This window comes from Barbatula barbatula, assembly GCF_947034865.1.
Source record: "Barbatula barbatula genome assembly, chromosome: 14".
Classification (NCBI taxonomy): Eukaryota; Metazoa; Chordata; class Actinopteri; order Cypriniformes; family Nemacheilidae; genus Barbatula; species Barbatula barbatula.
The window spans coordinates 16,738,160-16,759,566 of record NC_136777.1 but is presented as its reverse complement, the minus strand read 5'-3'; the positions used below and the strand labels follow the sequence as shown (position 1 = coordinate 16,759,566).

Sequence of the window (21,407 nt, the reverse complement as noted above, 5' to 3'; positions counted from 1 at the left end):
TGTGGAGATATTTATTCATAAAGTTGTTATTATTATTTATAAAATACATTAAAATATGAGTGCAGTTAAACTCCTCTAGGAAAGCCACGAGAAGACCGCTGTTAAGCATGGAGGTAGTTGTCAGTTTATATACACGTTGCATATATAAATTGACCACTAGTAATGTTAAGCAGTTTCTTCCAATGTTAATTTGTGTTGATATTGAACATTGCCATACGAATAAAGTGTGTACGAGAATTTTTGTAGGTTATAAAATGTACAGATTTCATGGTATTTGTATAAAAAGCCATCATTACCACTGCTGCTACTGTGGGAGTATAATAAGTAGAATTTTTTTTTTTTAAACCAGCTGCTGGAAAAAAAATGTGCACAATTTACTGTCTTATGAAATAGTTTTAGTTTTTATTCAGATGCCCAATTGCAGTTATTTACTTGCAGTCCTTAATAAGAAAATAGGTTTAAATGGTTGAAAGTTTCACTATTTCTGAGAGAAGTTGAATTTGCTGGATCAAGTTTGCATTTGTTAACTAAAGTACATTTTAAAATGTATGCCTTATATTTATGCATTTGACAGACGCTTAAATCAAAATAAACTTGCGTTGATTATACTATATATGTGTATAGTATATAAGTATGTGCAATCCCCGAGATCGATCCCATGACCTTGGTGTTGATGGCATCATGCTCTAACCATTGAGCTACTGGAAAACCGCAATACATATAACTTGCATCTTGACTTCACCAGGAGTAGCAGCCTACCATTAATAAGAACCTACTTACAGCATGGGACTGGGTGAAGGGTCACAAAGAGCTGTTCCTTGGCGAAGTAACAAAGCCGGCCTTTTTGGGAATGAAGAGCGCAGATAAAGAAAATGCACTCAGGAAGGTCTCCATGGACAAGAATGCCTTTGTGTTCATTTTTTACTTTCAAGAAGACATGGAAACATTTTTATCGTACTGTATTGATGAACATGGCTTAAAAGTCAATGCCATGTTAACGGTGAGTGAGGTGAGTTCAATAAATAAACTTAATGAATGAATAAATGTTTTCTGTGTTTTTTAAATGCATCCATTTGTAAAATGTGTGTGACGAACTATTTAATGGAACACATTCTAGGGTCAAGATTTTTATTTGTCACATACAGAGGATATACAACCAGTCGAGAAATCTAAATCAGATCAGCTTCAAGTATTTTATAAAATACTACATTTAAATAAAATGTGAATAATATAAAGCTAAAGGTGGACTTAACATGACATTTTAAAACATAATGCAAATATGGCTATATTTCACAAATAGTATCTAACAAATCAAATCACCTTTGTCATATAACCAGGATTGGTGAGTGAAAGTATTGGATGCAATGCTCCATAGAAGGCAAGTGACACTATCTAGTGCAGGCAAACAGTGCAAACTATAAACCAATATTCTGATAAAAAAAAGACAATATACATTTTGCTATATGCATATTATATTATTGAACAATGTATATAAACTTTAAATAGTTTACGTATCTGTTTATTTTATTATTTAAATAAAAAAAATATATTAATTTTAATAGGCTTAATTTGTGCCCCATACTAACCTTTGCTTGTTTTACAAAAAAATATATCAAGATGTCCCAGTGTGGGCAAACTCTTTTGCTCTGCCGTCAAAAGAAGTATTCTATTAGAATTAGCCGAATTGGGACGCAAATTTGTTTAAAGGTCTCTGCGAGCGGCCATCTTGCCGACAACATCTCGTTTTGACATCTCGCGTGGTTCTATTTGACGGATGCTAGGGGTTACGCCCATTACACGTTACGCCCCCTTACCAGTACGCCCCTTTCTTGGACACCGCAGACAGACACTGTTGGAGAGAAAAACGGCGCCAATCTGGGCATGCGCCTCGAGCATGCCATTCCACTGGGTATGACGATAAGTCCCGCCTTCTGAGTCAGTACTGGCTAGCAAGTCTCTCTGTTGTCTTCTATTGGCCAGATGAAAAGTTGTTTATTCAGTCGGTCCAACCGGAGCAGGCAGAGAGGAGCTTCAGGGCGTGGCTTGGAGAAATACGGGCGTCAGAATAAAGCGTCAAGTTGTCAAGAAACTTCAACTTCGAGGAAGTGTCCGAGAATCTCTGACCTAAAGAAACTTTTTACGACAATGGACAAATTGCGACGTGTGTTAAGCGGTCGAGAGGAGAATGAGGAAGTGGGTCTTACAGCACAGGTATATAAATACGAAGTTTATTTCATCTGCAGTCTTTCCTCCTACAGCAGTGAACGTAAGGTTACGTCAAGTCACGTCAGGCCACATTGAGTCGATTCACAGTGCTGATATTCTCTTTACTTCCCTTGTAACGCTTATAAACTGCTGTGTCTGTGTCGTGTTTGCATGTATAACTTTACAGTAGTACTATCACGTTTGAAACTCATAGTTATAACACACTGTGCTACCAAATGATTACATTCTGTGTATTTTCAGGGTGTTATAAACAAGCATATGGTATTAACGTTACCAACCAGCATGTCCAAATAACACAGTTCTAAATGGGATAATATAAATGATAGAGTTATGTTGAATTGTGTTTGTTATGTGATAATGACATTTGTTAACTGATGATTTTCCATGCTTCCTGATGGAAAAGATCATGTGAGGTAAGGTCATGGCCTCCGGATTTGTTTCCTTTCTGCAAGTCTGCAATGTATTTTATACTCCCTCTGTCCCTTTAAATGTGTTTAAAGGGGTCATATCATGAAAAAAAGTTGATTGTATTTTGTAAACATGCTGGAACGTTTTAACTCTCTTTCTGGACTATAGAGTGCAATTCAGTCTCAGTGGAAATACAACTCGTCTTAAAACTTCACAACTTTGTGACATCGAACAGTCGAATACATTAATAAAGGACCGCCTACATTCACGCATCAGCGACACCTATTGAATGATCAAAAAAAGACTCATCCGGTTACTGTGAGTTCATGGAGAGACAGTAGGCAAGAGTCAGACACTGTTATTTGAAACACCCGAAGAACTAGTGATGAAGTCACATAAACCTTGCGCTGTTCCTGTTGTGTGTTGCACGCGACACAAAATCATCAGTTTCCAAGCATAAAAAAGCTATATAATAATCCGATCAATTCTTCTGATGTTAACTGTAAAAAAATATATTTTTAACTGTGTTTGGCATTTACGTTAAAGTGAACACATAACCAATGGCCTAAATACTGAGGTCCGAGATTGGGTGGAGAATATTTATGGTGACAAGGATCTGTACTAACACGAGTAGACCCCGGGGAGAGAGAGAGAGAGAGAGAAAGTATAAAAATGCATGATCTGACCCTTTTCGTCAGATGTCTGTTAGTAAAAAAATCATAGTGTGACTTAAGTTGTGCTCTACAACACTGTTTAGCTTGTGATGCCATTCATGTGACCATCTATATGAAAAATCTATTAAGAAAAACCTTGTAGAGTAATTCTATTCTTTTTGTGTTCTTTCTGTGAATCTGTGTATTTAATGTTATGCATACATTTCTTTTTCTCATGTGCACTTGTCATTGTTCGTGAGGCATTATGGGTCACGTGACATCCTGTGATTCTTCTTTGTAGGTTCTGGATGGCACCACACTCAGTTACAGCACACGGGTGAAGTGGTTTGTCATTTGTTTCGCAGCAGGGATCCTGTCCTCAATACTTGTGAGTTTCGTTTATCTCACATTTTAACATGCACATTAACATATAAAGTTCCACAGTTTTACCTTAACTTGGCCACCTCCTATATGATGTTGGCAAAGTGATGCTATTCACGGGTATTTCAAAAACATTTCCAAATATGATTCAAAGAGGTATACACCATATATCGTACAATATGTTTTTAAAGGACACTTGCTATTTGCAACCTCTTTCTAATTTGTCTGCGAAAATTTCCAGTGTTTTTGCAAAATTTCCAGGCCTCATCACTGCTCTACAAAATGAAGGTGACTGCCACAATGGGTTCTTGCACGTGTAGTTATTGGCAGGGTGTCATTTGACTATTGTCACTATGAACTGCAGCTGTATTGAAAAGAGCATTAGCGCATTGAAGCAATGAAATCACACAGGCGACAGTACATTCAAAATGTACCAAAAAGTAGATATTATGCTCTTAACTGCATGATTAGCAATATTTGTGATGTTTTTGCATTCTAAAAAGAAACATACAGTGGATTTCCACAGGTTAATGTGGTATAAAGTGTTGTATCTTTACCACCTCCTGCCAACTGCTGATTGCTTGTACGTCATGATAACACTTTACTGATAACACAGCCATTTACTTTGCAGACTTTTCAAACCAAACATTTCACAAATGGATGTTTGATAGGTTTGAAACGATGAAGAATGGTTACTCAACTAAAACACGTTTGTGAACTCATCTTTTTATAGCATGGCTTAAGTGTCAAAGGACCTTATCAAAGTGAAAATTTCTGTCATCATTTACTGGCCCTCTGGTTATTTCAAACCTGTATTACTTTCTTTCTTCAGCAGATATTTTAGAGAATGTTGTTAAATTATTTTGGAATAATGTTTGCAACCATCATTCATCATTTCAAACATATGTTAGATATGGTTACTCTATATAAGCCAGCAAGAAACCTCTGATCTGCTGATAAATTACTGCTCCAGGTTCCGTTGTCCATTCGATCCGCTCCCTCTTTACCCGCCTTTAAATCTGCCGTGGCAAAGCATTTCCTAAGTGTGGCGTTTGATACTGACTAAGAGGGCTTTGGCAAAGTACTGTGGCGTTTTGACTTTGTTTAAGAGGCATGTATCACTCGTAATGTTTTTACTGTATTTTACTATGTCTTGGGTTGTTTGGGGAACTGTATATGTTATGTTATATTTCTTGTTTTATGGTTATTGGCTATATTATGGCAGTAGAAATGTGCTATATAAGAACTAAACCTAAACTAGAGGGTGAGTAATATCAGGACAGAGTTTTCATTTTTGGTATCCCTTTAAGGCCGATTTCAACACCACCAGGTGGCAGAAGTGTTTTACATGTTGATGTAAAAGAAGTCAAATTGATGAATTTTGTGTGGTATTGGGTTTTAATTTAATACGTTTAGCTTCACAGAAAGGTTTGAATATTAACTGATGCTTTATGTCCTCTGAAACAGGGAACTGCACTTCTCTTCTTGCCTAAAGTCGGCATTAAGTTGTTTGCTGTATTCTACACCCTAGGAAACATAGCAGCACTTTCAAGGTAAGTTTAATAACAGCTGGGAACATCTCTTAAATGTTGATTCAGTGTACATAATTATACTTACTATTTACTCTGCATACTGTATGTACAGAGATGTACTGGTTTTTCTTTTCTGGGTGTATTCAATGGCATTCATGTTTTTATTCATGAGAGGTACGAGCCCTATGATTGTTTTCTGATATGTTACAGATTATAAGAGAATGTCAGTTTTGTTAACTAAGTTATTATCGTTAAATAAAGTGATCAGTTCAGCTCTGATACATGTTGTGATGACCTAAGCAGCCGCACAGGATTTTGTTAAGAAACATGTTAGGGGAAAAAGAATATAACACGCCTTTAACTCGGACTGATCTCCTTTTTGCAAGTGTTCACTCGCATTGTCTTCTCGTTGGGTTTAGAGAATTGTTCTTGTCCTCATACAGTGTTGTTGGGTTGCCATGGGGCAGGATGTTCTTTTCCCAGGACTCAAATACGTTTGTCTAGTTCTCTGAAATCAATGCAGAAGAGTGGATGATCGTTTATTCCCTTACTTACTTATTTACTTTTATATGTTAGCGACAACCTTAAACTTGCCTTACCTACATGAAACACACAGTATAGCACATCAAAGAAACTAGGTATTGCGTTATCTGTGGCCTTGTTACTGGTTCTTTACGGACAATAGCCAAACCAGTTCATCAAGGTCAGGTGAATCCTGACGTTCATACCAGTTCTCCATACCTGTCGTCCTGTGGCTTCATATCAACAATTTAAATTATCAAACATATTATTAAATAGTGCAGCAACTGTTTGGAAAAACAGTTACTCCTTAGATTTGTTTCTATTGACAATCCAAAATCAAAAGAATAAAATGGATTTGTACATCCTGTTAGTATTTGTGGTGCTGATTTTATGAAAGAAAATGATTGTGTTTGAACAGGATGATTTGCCTAAAATGTTATTTCGTTTGTGCCGTTTGCTAAGGACACCATCACCATTACTGTTGCTTGTACTTTGAGTTATGGGTTTGTTCAAATCATTCTGAAATGAATTAGAGACTTTAATTTAAAGGCCTTGAATCCTGTGGCTTTTTCACGAAAGATACACTGTTATTTCAAGCTCAGTCCTATTAAACGGGAAGAAATAGACTTAAATTAAAGGAAAGATTCAAGGCGTATATAGCCGCAGAAACAAATTAAGAGACCATTCCAAATGTTCATCTAATCCTTAGTCTAGATGTATTGTGGTCATTGAATTTCAACAAAAACAAGCCTCAGGAGTGACAAAGTTATCACATAAAAAATATGTTTTACTTTTCCTAAATACATGTGTAACTGTTGTATTGCTTAAAAGTGAATATGAACTTGTTTTCTTGGCAGTATTTGAGGTCTGAAAAATACAGAGCATCCTTTCTGTTATTTTGACCTGTTTATCCAGTTTTCATTTTCTGTAGAAACAATATTTTTATTTGAAATGTTGGAGAAATATTGTGGTTCACAGAATGTAACAAAAATCATATTTTTATAAATAGTGAATGTACCTATATATATAGTACAATTTAAAATCAGAAAAACAGTCTCTGAAATTAACTTCTGTCTCGTAAGTCTCCTTTTTTTCTGCGTCTGTACATTCTTCATGATATACGTAATTCATATAATTTTCTTTAATTTTAGGGTGAAATGTAAGCCGGACTTTAATTTAATCACAGTGCACCTGAAATTCCAGAAAACATAACAACGGTGTATCTCAGTGTTCTCGCGGTCAGCTATTCCACATCATGACGCAGGCATCAGTAAGAAGCTCGGTTAGTAACTAGGGCAGTGAGGTGGAAAAATGGCCCAGAAGAATTTCCCTGGCGTTCTCCCAGACTGCACCTCTGCATATCAGAGGCCTGATTCTCACTTTGAAGCACTTGCGCTCGTGACAAATCATTGAACTGAGCCATTCGGCCTCAGAGGTGAAGATTCAATGAGGTTTGATTAGTAACCAAAATCTGTCCTTAATCACAGAGGCTTACGGACAGAGATCTGGAGCTTAAGCCTTCAAAGTTATGCTTGTCTGGGTTACCTGATTCACATACACACAACATCAGCTTTAAAAAAAACTATTGGCAGGATATATTAGCAGGATGTATCGGGAAACCTTCTTTTAAAGGCCTAGTTAGACTGAAAGAAGGACACAGTTCATGAGGTTTATTGACGGGTAGGCATGTGCATCAACTCTATCAGAAAAACCTTTTTCAATTGTGTGGGTAAAACATGTCATGATCACATTGTATCCTGCATAAAGAAAATTAACATAATTATATCAATCGTTGAAGGCATACATTATCTTAAGCTGTACATCAGCTTTGGTCCCTCCTTTATATCCATTTTATGCATTACTGCAATGAGCATTGGGGAAGAAAATGTGCTTGGTTGCCATGAAAATAATGCTGTAATGTAACATGATTTGGTAAATTGGTGGGTGAGGTTCTCTGTGTTTTTTGGAACAAAGACATGTTTACAGGTTTGAAACAACCCGAGGGTGAGTGAATGATGATAGATTTTTCATTTTTGGATGAACTATCCCTTTAATAGAAGTCGCGAACAAATACAGTTTTCTTATTTTAAACGTTGTTAGTGAATTTGAGAATATGTCCATCCTGTACATCTGAGGGTGCCGTCATCGCTGCCTGATGCATTAGTGTTTATGTGATCTGGTTAAGCTTTCTTGGGTAATGCGGGGCCGGTGGGTTGATCCCTGTGGGACCGGAGTACCTTTCATTTCATCTCAATGAGTCAGTCAGTTTGCGTCATTGTGTCTCTAATTCATCTTATTTTGCTGATGTCCCGCATCGTAAATTTATAAAAAACCATATTGATTTTGGAATTATGCCTTTGATGTCATTCTACCTCTCAAATTGAAATCAATTCAAAATGTACTTTTATCGAAAACTACTACATATGGGGTTTTAAAAAGATAGTCATGCTATTTTTGCAATGTTTTTAGGGGCAATGTAAAGCAACCAACATTGTGAATTTATTTTATTTGGCCCTTAATCGTTCATTTCAGTTTCCTAAATACTCTCAGACACAATGTAACCATTGACACTGTTACCTTCCATCTCTGATATAAATTTCAGCAGGAAAAACAATGTTAGCGTTGGTAAATTCATTTCTGTGAATCACTTAAAAATGTCGTGTGTCAATTTTCATTTATTAATTAGTAAGATATGTAGGCTATTTAAGGGAAATATTAAATAATCTAAATAATTTACGTTAACAGTGTACTAATGTACATTTACTAATGTATTAGTAAATGCTGAAATGAACATGAATTAATATTAATAGATGCTTTAGAAGTATTGTTCATGCTAATGCATCAACTAATTGTTAACAAAAAGCACCTTATTGTAAAGTGTTACAAATTCTTTTTGCTCTGTCGAGTAATATTGTGAGTAATAGATACTGTAGATGTGTGGCTTGTGATTTCACATTGTTCTCTTTTGCTCTACAGCACATGTTTCCTGATGGGACCCCTTAAACAGCTGAAGCGTATGTTTGAACCCACCAGACTCATAGCCACCGTTGTGATGCTGGTAAGAGAAAGCGACACATGAGGGCTACTGAAAACAAAGCTATTTTGTATATTATATTACAGTATATGTTATGTATGTACTCTAACGGTCAAAAGTTTAGGATCACTTGTTTCTCATGATCTTCAATGTTTGAAATCACTTTTGTTGACAAAAATATAATTGTACCAACATAATCATTTATTTTAGAAAACCTAACTTTTATTAAAAAGTATTTTTGGAATATCATTTTTGAAATGGATTATTTGGACCAAATAATAAATAAAAAGCAGTCAATAAGAGTCACTTAATGCTTCAGTACTGTATAAAAAACGTCCAAGGTTGAGACAAAGTGCAAAGTAAACGAAATATATCCTAACAGTTCATTTATTGTGAATGCTTTTAGTCACAACATAATTCCCAAAGCTACATTTATGTTATTTCATGGTTTTGATGGTTTTAATATTGTTCTAAGCTGTGGGCAAATATGAATAAAGAGTGATCCTAACCTTTGACCGGTAGTATAAATACAACACAGTATGACCAGATTATCATGATTACAATATATAGAATTGTATATGCTTGGCATTGCATGTCTAGGTGCATAGTAAAGGGTTCAAATATGATCTTTCATTCGATCGATGTATCAGTGTAATGCAAGAAAATGATTCAGTATTACAATAAATAATAACTTTCTGTGCATGTGTAATAGCTGTTGCTTTGTGTGTTGTTTTTCCTCAGCTGTGTCTTGTGTTGACGTTATGTGCAGCCTTTTGGGTAAGCTAACTAAACTAACGGTTTGATGCTGATGTTTCTGTTGACAGTTTGTTGTACATTCTTTTAATTTAATTTAACTTTGTGTCCTTCCAGTGGCAAAAAAAGGGTCTGGCTATCATCTTCTGCATTTTGCAGTTTTTGGCCATGACATGGTAGGTGACAGACACATCTGTCAAACATAATATTGAAGCAAAACTTTTAACTATAGTTTTCTATATACCGCTGGCATTTGTACAATATTACGATCTGTTGTCTGCGTGAGATTACTATTCTGTTAACACTCCTGTTCTACTTGCATATACTATGTAAATACTGTTTAACTGTGTAATTATTATTAGAAATGATCCCACCCATATTATGTACATGTATTTACCATTATTTATTTAGTCGGGTAAGTATACATGCAAAATAAAGTGTGATGCTTAGCTAACGGTCTTTAGGATTGAAGAACCAGCCCTATAACATTGTCATACACGACTGGTGTACATTTCAACTCTTATGCAACAACTATTATTACTGTTCTTCAGCACAATGACAAACACAAACAACACCAGTCTTAAACGCTGGATTATGTAGATGAAAGTGTTGGTTTGCGGCTATGCCGTCTACTCTTCGCCAGAAGAACTCACGCCACTGTCTGAGACAAACATGTCTTATCAAACAGAATAATGTAAAGCAACATACACCTGTAGTGAGTGTCAGGGTGTCAGTAGATTTTGCAACTGACGATTTCTATTTAATACAGATTTCTGTTAAATGCAGATTCGCTCAGCACAAAAACTGGCTAATCAGATGTCTTTGCTGTTATCAGCTTTGTGTACATTTTACAGAAAATGAAACGTATTGCTAATAATTGCCTTTGCATATTTAGCTGGCAAAAACAAACAGCAGGAATTTATGACACCCTTAACCTTTGAATCATCCGACTAGCATCTCAAGTTAAAAAACCCATTTAAGGAACTACCCCATACTGTACATTGAGGATAGATGAGATGATGTGTAAAATATAGTATATATATATATATATATATATACTGAAGTATAAAGAAGCAAAAAATATCTGTATATGACAGATCTCAAGAGATCACATTATAAATGTAACAACCCTGCTGATAAAAACATAAGAAACCATCACGGAAGCTAATGGTTTCCATTTAAATACCATTGTAAACCATTAGCTTTTTGCATTAAGACCATATGAAAATTATTATTAAAAGGATTATTCCAAAAGGATTAATCTGCCACATCACCCGAACAGTGAGCGTTTCATTGATTTGAACACAAGCAAGAGTTTAATTGCAGTTTATAATACAGCTGCGGTGTGGTGTAAATTGCGCATTACATCTTTAACATCTTTAAACAGCCCTCCAAGATCAGAAATATGTGAAAAGGCACATTGTCCTACGTCAATTAGCAATCATGGTGCTCCATGCATTCACGATCGAGGTTGGGGTTTTGTGGAATCGTCGCCCCCCTGGTTGAGAACAACAGCATTATACGTTATATATATGTAACAAATTTCCATAAAGGGAAGGAAGGAGACGGGAACCGGCGAACATAAAATAACTTAATTAAATAATGGTCCGGTCGTTCGTCCTCTTATATGCTCCCAATCTCCTCCGTGATTGGAGAGTGGTGTGCGTACAGCACCGACCTCGCATCCCGGCTCTCGTCCCGCCTACCTCACTGCAATATATAATATAAGTAGTGTTTGGTAATGTAAGGCAAGCATCACTATTACAGTTTTCCAAAAGTTTTATCAAAGTTATTAAGCTTTGGAACATGACTCAATTGGCAGCATTGTGGAAATGAATATTACTCTTCAGGCCTCTCAAAGATTTTCTCCCATCACATAGCAACGCCCTAGCAACCACGCAGATTTAGCAAGCACATAGACGTGCTTTAAAATCCACTCCAGACAGCTTCTTGGCAACGACACACAATGCAGATGAGCATCATTATTTTAATTCAAAACTCTTGTGACATTTCTGTTTTGTTCAAAGGGAATATAAGTGCAATCCTGGTTTTGTTACAAGAGGGTTTTTTAGTTACACGTACATTCCCAGCCGAGCCAAAAGAGACAGAGGTGGGCAGTATTCCCGTGTCACTAAAGCAGTTAAGCAGAAGTGGGCAGTAAAACTAATGTGATCCTCTAAGAGTGTCTTGACCCCTTCACTGTGCTATGAGCAGAGCACAGGTGCACAAGCAGGTGGACTGAACGGAAACCGCTCCACCAGACCAGACAAAAGAGCAATTTTACGTGTTTGCAGATTGACTTTTATTAGCTGTGTTTTATTTGTTTATATGCATTCCACACATACTGCTTCTTTCTCGGTTAGACTTAGAAAAGATTGTAATGACATTGTTAGCATTATAAAGGACAGATAATTGGACAGGCAGGGAAGACGACTGCGTGTGTGTCAGTCAGTTTTTGTTCCCCGTGAGGAAACTGCTTATTTATTTAAATTGGTTTGTTTGATGGTAAGGTTTGGTTAGGGTTAGTTTGTACAGTATAAAATCTGTAGAACGTCTAAAAACAAACCTGTTTGTGTATGAGCGCAGCTCTAAGTCACCGCGGTAGATTTTATTGGCCATGCAATTGCTGTCAGTTTACTGTCAGGACGTTCTCTTCCTCCACACACACTCTGTGTCACAGACCACCAGCAGTCTTCCTCTTACCGCCTGATATATCACTCCAGCAACCACATGAAGCATGTATGATGAGAATACTGGGAAATCCTGAAGACCAGTCAGACGCATCAGAGATGACACACATTTCTGGGAAGCGTTAGCAGTTCTTTTGAAGTCATTTGTTTATATAAAAATCCCTTCTGTGTGGTTTCTTTCAAATCTGTATAAGGTTTTATTTGTTTTTCATTTTATGTATATGGCATTTCCTTTATTGGTTTATTAAATCAGAGAATGGTAAAGGTTTGAATTTCTAACCATAAAGTAACCATAAAGGCACATGTAAGAGTTTTCATGTTCTCTCATTATATTCCCACATGTTGATGAATTTTATTTGAATGAGTTTGCAGTAAAAACACATTTAGTGTTGCATAAAGCACATCATTTCATTACTTTAAAAGCAAGCTGTAACTGCTGTCTATGACGCACTTACAGATTTACTTTGCATTATTATTACATTGTTTTTGAATTTCCTGTAACAATTTATCAGGACCTTCGGTATTAATACAGTGTCTCTGTGTTCTTAGGTATAGCATCTCCTACATTCCATTTGCACGGTAAGAAGACACCTCATCTCACCTCCATGTGTTTCATACTATGCCTTTTTTCTTATTTCATTTTAAAATGCAGTTTGATTTAAAAAAATATTTAAAACAAAATTTGATTTAAAATCTTCTCAGACGAGCTAACTTCCAACAAATAAAACTCAACATGTCACCAGTTTCTTATCATGAAATCTTTCTAAGATGGATCATAGCCATTACAATTATTTTAACAACGACTGATTTGATTTACACATGAACTTGAAATTTATAATAGAAAATACCTGTATATTTGATGTAAATGCATATTGGTGTTTTTGTCACAGCTGTTTCCATGAGGATAAGGATATTAGTCAACACTCTCCACCTATAGTCAAATAAAAATAGTACATGCCCTAATTTAAATATTTATACTTTATTTAGACACGAAGCGATCCTCATTTCTATTGTCTGTTCTATAGTTGTTTTAGTTAGTTTAGTCTAGCTAGTATGAACAGAATCTGTCTACAAATGTAAAACAAACTGTTTGATGAGTCAGCCCAACCAGATTAGCTTGACTGCCTATTTATATCCCAAACAATCCCAATGCAGTCTGAAGTTTGTCTCCAAATGGCAGCGTTTCTTTCAGAAGATGTTTGTTGGGTGGGACTGGGTTTGTGTACACAAGGGGAGCTAAATTCCCTGAATGAAAACATGTTTTTATTTACTCGTGGCCTTACGGCTGTTGGCCTTCACCATATGGCAGTAATCCCCTACTGGAGCGCGCCGCTCTCACAGTGTCATACAAACCCCAGCTTGTTTTCCTGTCGCCTGCCCGGCTTGAGCACCATAAGGTCATTTATCTAACGCCTTAACAAAGACATTTAAATGTCATATCTGCTGTGTTTGGGCAGGAGGATCGTCCCAATCTGTTTCTTTGTGTGGAGACTGGGATCGGTGATGGTGTTAAATCCTTTTTAATATTTCAGTTGCATGCTGTGCAATTGAAATATTTCAACCATTTACTCATTCTTTTGTCGTTCCAGTTCTTTTATTTATTTAGTTTTCATGGAGAGGGTTTAAATCATAAAAAGGATTATCCCTAACAGTAATAAAAATGTGATTCATCTTCATTATTTTACATTAAATTATACTGTATGTAGGTGACAAGGAAGTAGTGGCAATGATAAAAGTCACGGAGGAGTTTCTTCGATTTTTAGATTGCAATCTGTCCTCTGAAATACTGATTTATCTTATCTTTAAGGATAAAATCTATTGTGAACATTAATATTAAATCAGTCAAAACACTTTGAATACGTTAATCTCAGTTTCATAGCATGGCGTGGCGCTTGACCTAATTCTGAAAGTTGAGCATCACTGGATGTCGGAAGAAAGGGTCCATACAGCCGGCACCCTCCTCCTTTTTCAGCCAAAGGTGCTTGTACATGTTTCTGATAGCATCTGACAGCCGGGAAAGCCCATCCCCCATTCCAGACACTCTCCCTCCTTCAGGATCCTCTTGAAAGAGGAAAACATTTCCCCTTGAATGATTCCCTCGGTTTTCCACCTGCGGCTTTTGTTTCTTCTGTAGACCAAACCCTTGACCAATCTCTCCATTTACCTGTGGAGGATTCAGCTTTCATTGAATCCCATTGTGTCATTGTTGATTGTTTTGCCAGAAATACCCACACCCAAGCCCAGTAATACTGTTGTTGAGTAGCTTTAAATCCTGTGTTGGGGAATTATTTCACTGTGTTTTTACCGGATTAGCTTGAGCTGCCATCACTTCATGAGCTGTTTGTCACACACGTCTGTGTTTTGAACATTTAGATGTTTTATTCATGAGCCGGGTATACATCTACCATCTAATATTGTCATGATTTTAACGTGCTTTTTTGCCAATTCAGTTTTATTAATGCTTTGCCACTTGACTATAGTTTGCCTTCATCATTAAAATTCAAGATATTTTAATTGCTCAAAAATATTTGCGGTTTATTGATGATGATGGTTCCTCTGACTCGAAAAAAGAAAAACACCAAAAATGTGTAATAAATATGGTGATATATTAGAAATAATTTGAAGTTCGATCATTTTTAGTTATAACACCCAGCCTCCAGTCCTCTAATTTCTGATGTGTCAAGCAACATAACAGATTTGTTTTAATAGGAATAATATGCTAATAATAATCTCATTATGTTTCTGCATTTGTATAATGTGTTTTCTAGTTTGCGATTTACATTCTGGCTTATTCAGCTTTTTTGCTGGAAATCCATCTTTCTTGAAGCCAGGGCATCCGTTGCTCCCATATTTCATCAGAAAGTAGGAGCTGACCATCATTTATTGATGTGCTGTATGTGCAGTGCTCTAAAGGCTAAACTAGTCGGCTGATCGCGTCTGGCGTGTGGGCCATTTAATGCGTAAGAGACGCGTAACGTCTGCAGACATTCGTCAATCTCCCTTTTTTGTCTCATCCTTTGCCTGATTTTCTACTCTTCCTTTTAACCTTGACTGCTTTCACACCTCCTCCACTTCCTGTGAATTTTGAGCATCTCAAAGTCTGCATAGCAACACATTTAGAGAGGGTGACAGAAGCAGGGGAGAGAGGAAAGGGGCGGGGACTGAGGCGGGAGGCACCGTGACCTTGTTCCGCTGTTGCCTTGGAGACTGTGATGGTTACCTCATCACTTCGATCCATAATAGGGCTGGGCGATATAGCAAAAATGACATCCTGATGTTTTTTAGTCTCTGAATGATATTCAGTGTGGGTGTCAATATTTTTGTTTTTGCTGTGGTGATGTTTAATGTAGTGAAATACCGTAAGAATTGAAATAATAAATAAGACACTTTCTCGTTCTGTTTACTGGATGCACATTAAAAGTATTTATATAACAACACAAAGAGATAAACTGCAACATATACAAAATACATTTACTTTACAAATGCCTCGCAGCAAATTCAACCTTCAACATTTTGAGTGTCAAAAATTCATAAAAATGTATTAATTTCATGAACTCTAGAAGCATCCATTTGTTACTGGTCTCATACAAAACAGAAAGCTTCATAAAGTTAGGATTACTAGGACACATTATCATTTGATAATCATAGTCACGGTGTCTTTAAAAAAATGCTTTTCACTGATACAATCTGACCTATTTAATAGCAAAACTGTATAATCGTTGAAATCCTTGCTATTTCTGTAAGCTATTTGTGAGAAAACATTTTAAGAGGAAATGTACAATATTTAAAAGTAATTTACATATTTGTTTACCAGTGAATTTGGGCATTAAAATTATTTGGTGTTAACATGAAACTTTGACTTAAAGAGATAGTTCTCCCAAAAATCATTTACTCTCCTTCGAGTTGTTCCAAATCTGTATAAATGTCTTTGTTCTGATGAACACATAGAAAGATGTTTGAAAGAATGCTTGTAACCAAACAGATATTGGCCCCATTGACTCCCGTAGTAGGAAAAATTACTATATTATTATTTTTGTTCGTTTGAACACAAAAGAGGACATTTTGAAGAATTTAGGACAGCAAACACTTCTGGGGCACTTTTAACTACCATTGTATTTTTCCTACTATGGGAGTCAATGGGAGGCTAAATCTGTCTGGCTATGAGCATTCTTCCAAATATATTTCTCTGTGTTCATCAAATCAAAGACATTTATACACATTTCGAAGATGAGGAAATGATGACAGAATTTTGGCTAAAGTTTGTAAATATTAGATATATCTAGTTTCCAGTCTTTGCCAGAAGGTCAAATACTCTGATCGTGTTTTCACTTCAAAACAAAATAAGATATGCAAAAGCTCTGCCCTGCCACAAAACAGACAAAATCAAAACACGTCCTGTTATCTTATTAAATTCAAGATTATAAGAAGCATTTACAGAATGCATTTTTTATTAAGGATTAAATGTCTGTATTATTATTATTCCATACCATCTGTTTCTTTGAAATTTAATATCAGCCATAAATTCTGTAACAACCCCAACCCCCACTTACTGTATACGTCTTTTGTTTAATGTTCACAGAGATGCGGTTATCAAGTGCTTCACCTCCTGCTTGAGCTAAATAATCCAGTATTTCATTGGATGTCCTGCTTCGAAAGAGTAAATATGTAAAATACTTCATATTAAGGATTATTTTCATCTCAGAATCTGCCACACTGTTCTTGGTGATTTAAAAACATTTCCTTTTTTGTCTTAATATAATAATTTTAAATAAATGTGTGAATAGTCAGAGTGCAAATGTAATATGTAGTTTCATTTGGAATAAGTAAAAATAAGTTTTACTTCCTGAGGCTTTTGTATTATTTTTATTTTGTTTGTGCGTGTGTGGAGACTAAATGCTTTCAAAGGGTAAGTGTACCCAAAATATTTATTTTATGATTAAGCCTCATCTCAAGCCTGTATTATTCTCTTTTTCTGTTGAACTCAAAAGGATAACATTTCAATCATTTTAGTTTTCTTTATAATGAAACATAAAGGCAAATAAAGTATAACCTTTTGGGTGTACTTTTCTTTTAAATGATGCTTAATAGATGACATACTGCCATGTAAACTAAATGAAAAACAAATGCGTTAATATTAAGTGTGATGTTTATGATTTAAATCATTTATTGCTGATGACTTTGTACAGAAAAAAAACATTTATACCAAATATATAACAAAAGACAGAAAAAAACGTTTTCGTATGAAGAAATGTTACACACACCAAATAAATGCAGTACTCATTCTCAGTGTTGTGTGATTTTATTTGCCAGCTTCTAATGGAGTTAATGTGTCATGTTCATCTGGCAGATGCGTTCTGAATAATGATGTGTGTTGGTTGTCTGAGCCCAGGGCAAGTGTGACAGCTGTCTCTCGCCACGCTGAACCTCAGGAGATGACATGATGCTATTCCATGTGTCTGACTCTGGCTTTCGCCTGTACGCCTAATCTTTATAAACCAATGATCATCTAAACATGAGCATGTACAGGTTTGTTCTTTACCACCATTTTTAACGTGACCTAATAACCTAGTGAGGCTTGTCTGTTTTTAGACTGCCTGTACTTCCATAGATGCGGTTTCCATGACAACTGTGGGAGTGCTCAGTTTTCTTGAGCATCCCTCCTCCACCGCACACTCCTGTTGTGCACAATGCTGATCACATGACAGTAATTACCCCTGAAAGTGAAAGTGGCCCCTGAGATCCTGAGAGGATATAATGCTTCCGGTTTTAAAATACGTATATTTTACACTTTACGTGGAATGCTGTCAGTATGTGTAGGCTGTGCCTAAATAACATTCAGTTCCAATAGTTTTTCCTTTGAAAATGAAAAATTTTATGGAATTTTAAAGGAGAACCTCCTATAGATCCATTCACTATATTGTGTTCTGTTACAGTTTGTGCAAGAACAAATGGCACATTCATTAACGCATTTATTTGAGCCTCAGTAAAGAGAAAGGTTATTAATGAATTATTTAATGTCTGCCTTTTAATCGCAGAGACATCATGTGGCTTTGGAAGATGAATATTGTGCATGGGCTGTATAGGTCAAAATAAATTCATAGATATCTTAAAATTCTCATTGTGCAGAAAAGAAATATGGATTTAAAACAAGATGAGGGTAAAAAAATGACTCTGTCATTTATTATTTTACTACATTTGTAATGTTGTATAATGTTTCACATGCTTTAAAAATACAACAGAATCTTTACATGTTCATGGCAATAAATGGCGAGTTTAATCAAATTAAATCGAGAATCTATCGTTTGTGAAAATAAGCATCTGTCTGTGTGTGTTGTATGATAAGCCTATCGATTATCTTTCTTCATCACACTGAGCCTGAAACACTTGACTGTGGCTGGGTGCCACAGCAGCTGTCACTGTGAAATTACAAATAGTTGGAAAGAAGAATGACGAATGACGAATCAATAACAATGAGTGCGGCTTTGTCTTTAACCTTGTCTGCGCTTTGCCAAGGTCACCAAGAAGAAAATATTGACCATCGGCCAAAATCTCTGTTGTTTCAAGAGATTAAAGGCTGCAAACAAATCAATTCAATGATTTAGATAATTAAGACATTTGAAAGTATATAATATCAAACCAAATGCTATTTTAAACACAACGTATTTGTAAGGTTTTACATTATGAAACAATAGACGTGTCTTTAAAAACTAATTCAAATGGCAAATTTACATTAACATTTGATATGTTTTACTGTCTAACGCAATGTTGTACGTGTTTCAGTGTGCTCTCAGCTGACCTGTGGATGTGTGAGCATGGCTTTGTTGTTTTTACCTTTACGATGTAGCCACGCCCCGTCCGTTTAAAACGATATAAGGCTTGCGATCGCCCCGCCCCTCGCCAGTCTAGCCGTGCGACGCGGAGCGCGATGGGCAACCGCGTCTGATTCCCAAAGACCTGCTGTCGAATGGACGTCTATCTCACGCCATCAACGTTTGAATAATCTTGAAAAATGCCTTTTCCGCCGATAAACCTGCACTCGCGGATAGCATCGCCAAGAAAGGAGCTATTCAGGAAAAAGAAGAGCAGGGACAACGTCGCGCCTCCTCAATCCACGTTGAGTCCAAGGACGGAAGACGACGAGGAGTCGGAGAAGAATAAACTGGCGTCACCGTGGCCATCGGCACATTTGAAACACCACGGACGTCACAAGTCGACCCGAGTCCTTGCCGACCCCGAGACGGACAGCAGACATCCGTGGCTGAGCGTCCCCAAACCCTCGGCCACCTCATGCGAAAGCGTCCCGCGGTCCAGCTCTGGAGAATCCAGCCATAAATATTCCTCCAGGACGCCTTTGCCAAAAGAAGAAAGCGAGCAGGAGATCCACTTCTCACTCAGCCTGACGCCCGAAGCCATCCTGGTCATCCAAAAGCGCAACCTGGAGAAGCAGATGATCGCCAAGCAGCAGAAGTGCTGCGCGTCCGCGGACCTGAGACACCGGCGGGTTTTCCCTTCCAAGAGAGCGCAGAGCAGCTCCAACAACAAGAGCACCGGACCTGTTGCCAAACTCGAAGGGGCCAACGACATCAGCACCATTGTGAAGATCTCCCTCCTCAACGATCAGTACAAATACGATGATGTGGAGTACGAGGAGGAGGACGGAGACGTGGACGAGACTGTCATGAGGAAATGTAAAGAGTGGCTGAAAGGCGTGGAAAGCGCCGCGGCTTTCGGGAAAGTTGATAAACTGTCATCGTTGCCTCACCTTAAGAGTTGATAACTTCGTCCAGGTCCGATGTGAAGATCTCGGCCGACGCGTTGGTGTATAGCATATCAGACGCAAAGTCACCTTTAGAAACAATGACCTCTAACACGAGACGCGTTTTACCGTTTGTCGGATGCGACCATTCAAAAACCTTCTTGAAAATAAAGGTCCTTTGTAGTGGACAAAAGATTGTAGGCTATACAGACAACCAAAAAGCTTAGAAAGAATCGGATCTTTTAAGGACCCTTGAAAGGTTCGTTGGGGAACCAGCATCACTGCAAAGAAAGTCCATTTTATTTTGAAGAGTGTAAAGCGCAGACGCGACGCAGGGATGGACCCGTTAATGGATTAATGGCTATTGCGGATCAATCCGTAAAGTTTTACTTCACACATGGACAGAAATTGTACTGTTTTGTCTGTTGTTTTCTTTCTGAATGGCGAAGACGAACTGAGAACCATCGAAATGCGTATAGGCCGCAGTCTCTCCTTTGTGCCAGAAAACAATAGCTGTCTTACGAGCTCGAGAGCCTTTGACTCTTCGCATCTAAACTTGATGAAAGTGTGTGTGTGTTATGGGACTGGAAACCCAGACGCGTACAGTATTTATTTGAAAATGTGGAGGTGTGTTTATATGCCGTGTTTCAAGTCATTTTTAAGGGTTGTGACAATAAAATCTGATACTTTTCTCTTCATCTTTATTTGAACCGACTGACCATATATTTTCACCTTAAAATGTTCACACGCACATGTCGTTCGTTTTAAAAACATTTGAAACGTTTCCACTGTGGCTGCCTGACCCGCGAGGAGATCTTTTGTCATTCTAACAAGTTGTCTTGTGTAAGTTTAGATAACAACGGAGACCTCGGTGAAATGAATGGGCTGAGTCACACCAAAAGGACTGAAAGCGGTCAGTTGCGCTATGGTAACAGGGCCCTTAAACACTGACAACAGATTCGTTCCCACAGTGCTATGATACGACTCTGGGATCAGAGAATGTCAAATTCTTATTGTCTTTAGAATAAAAAAGCACACCCGAGTTAGAATCTGATATGTAATGCCTCAGATCCGACTGCTGCTGCATATCTGGTAAGTGTTTTCTTACGTTTAATTCATGTGTAATCCTAATTCAATGTGGGCAAGTTTGGATACTGAAAAACAAATAAGATGTGAATGAAGTTCAGTAGCTGATAATGATACACCTTTTATGATTCAAACTTCAATAAAACAGTTGAGAGATTTAAAAGCAATTGGAAGAACTATTGAAGAATGCCGACTAGTTACAGCACAATAGCTACCTTCAAAACATGCTGTGGAAAGAAATGTTTAAAGTTATAAGTCAAACATTCACATCTGATAGCTTACTGGTGTGATAATGGCACTGAAGACTCATTTCCACCCATCATGGACTGTTACCTGTCAGCACAGTGTCATGAAAAGGTAGGCTGT

General features: G+C 37.1%; 2 protein-coding genes across 2 annotated transcripts; both read left to right on the top strand.

Annotated features, from left to right (window-relative positions):
- The first annotated feature begins 1,840 nt into the window (after positions 1 to 1,840).
- On the top strand, positions 1,841 to 17,480 carry sft2d1 (SFT2 domain containing 1). Its single transcript, XM_079472778.1, has 8 exons — positions 1,841 to 2,211; positions 3,589 to 3,675; positions 5,136 to 5,221; positions 8,699 to 8,780; positions 9,498 to 9,533; positions 9,627 to 9,685; positions 12,749 to 12,778; positions 16,779 to 17,480. The coding sequence occupies exons 1-8, from the start codon at positions 1,981 to 1,983 to the stop codon at positions 16,816 to 16,818; spliced, it is 651 nt and encodes a 216-aa protein (XP_079328904.1). The 5' UTR covers positions 1,841 to 1,980; the 3' UTR covers positions 16,819 to 17,480.
- Positions 17,481 to 19,208: 1,728 nt separating this feature from the next.
- On the top strand, positions 19,209 to 20,652 carry prr18 (proline rich 18; the record flags this gene model as incomplete). Its single annotated transcript, XM_079473740.1, has 1 exon — positions 19,209 to 20,652. One exon carries the CDS (start codon positions 19,209 to 19,211, stop codon positions 19,971 to 19,973), a length of 765 nt encoding a protein of 254 aa, XP_079329866.1. The 3' UTR covers positions 19,974 to 20,652.
- Between the last annotated feature and the right edge of the window lie 755 nt (positions 20,653 to 21,407).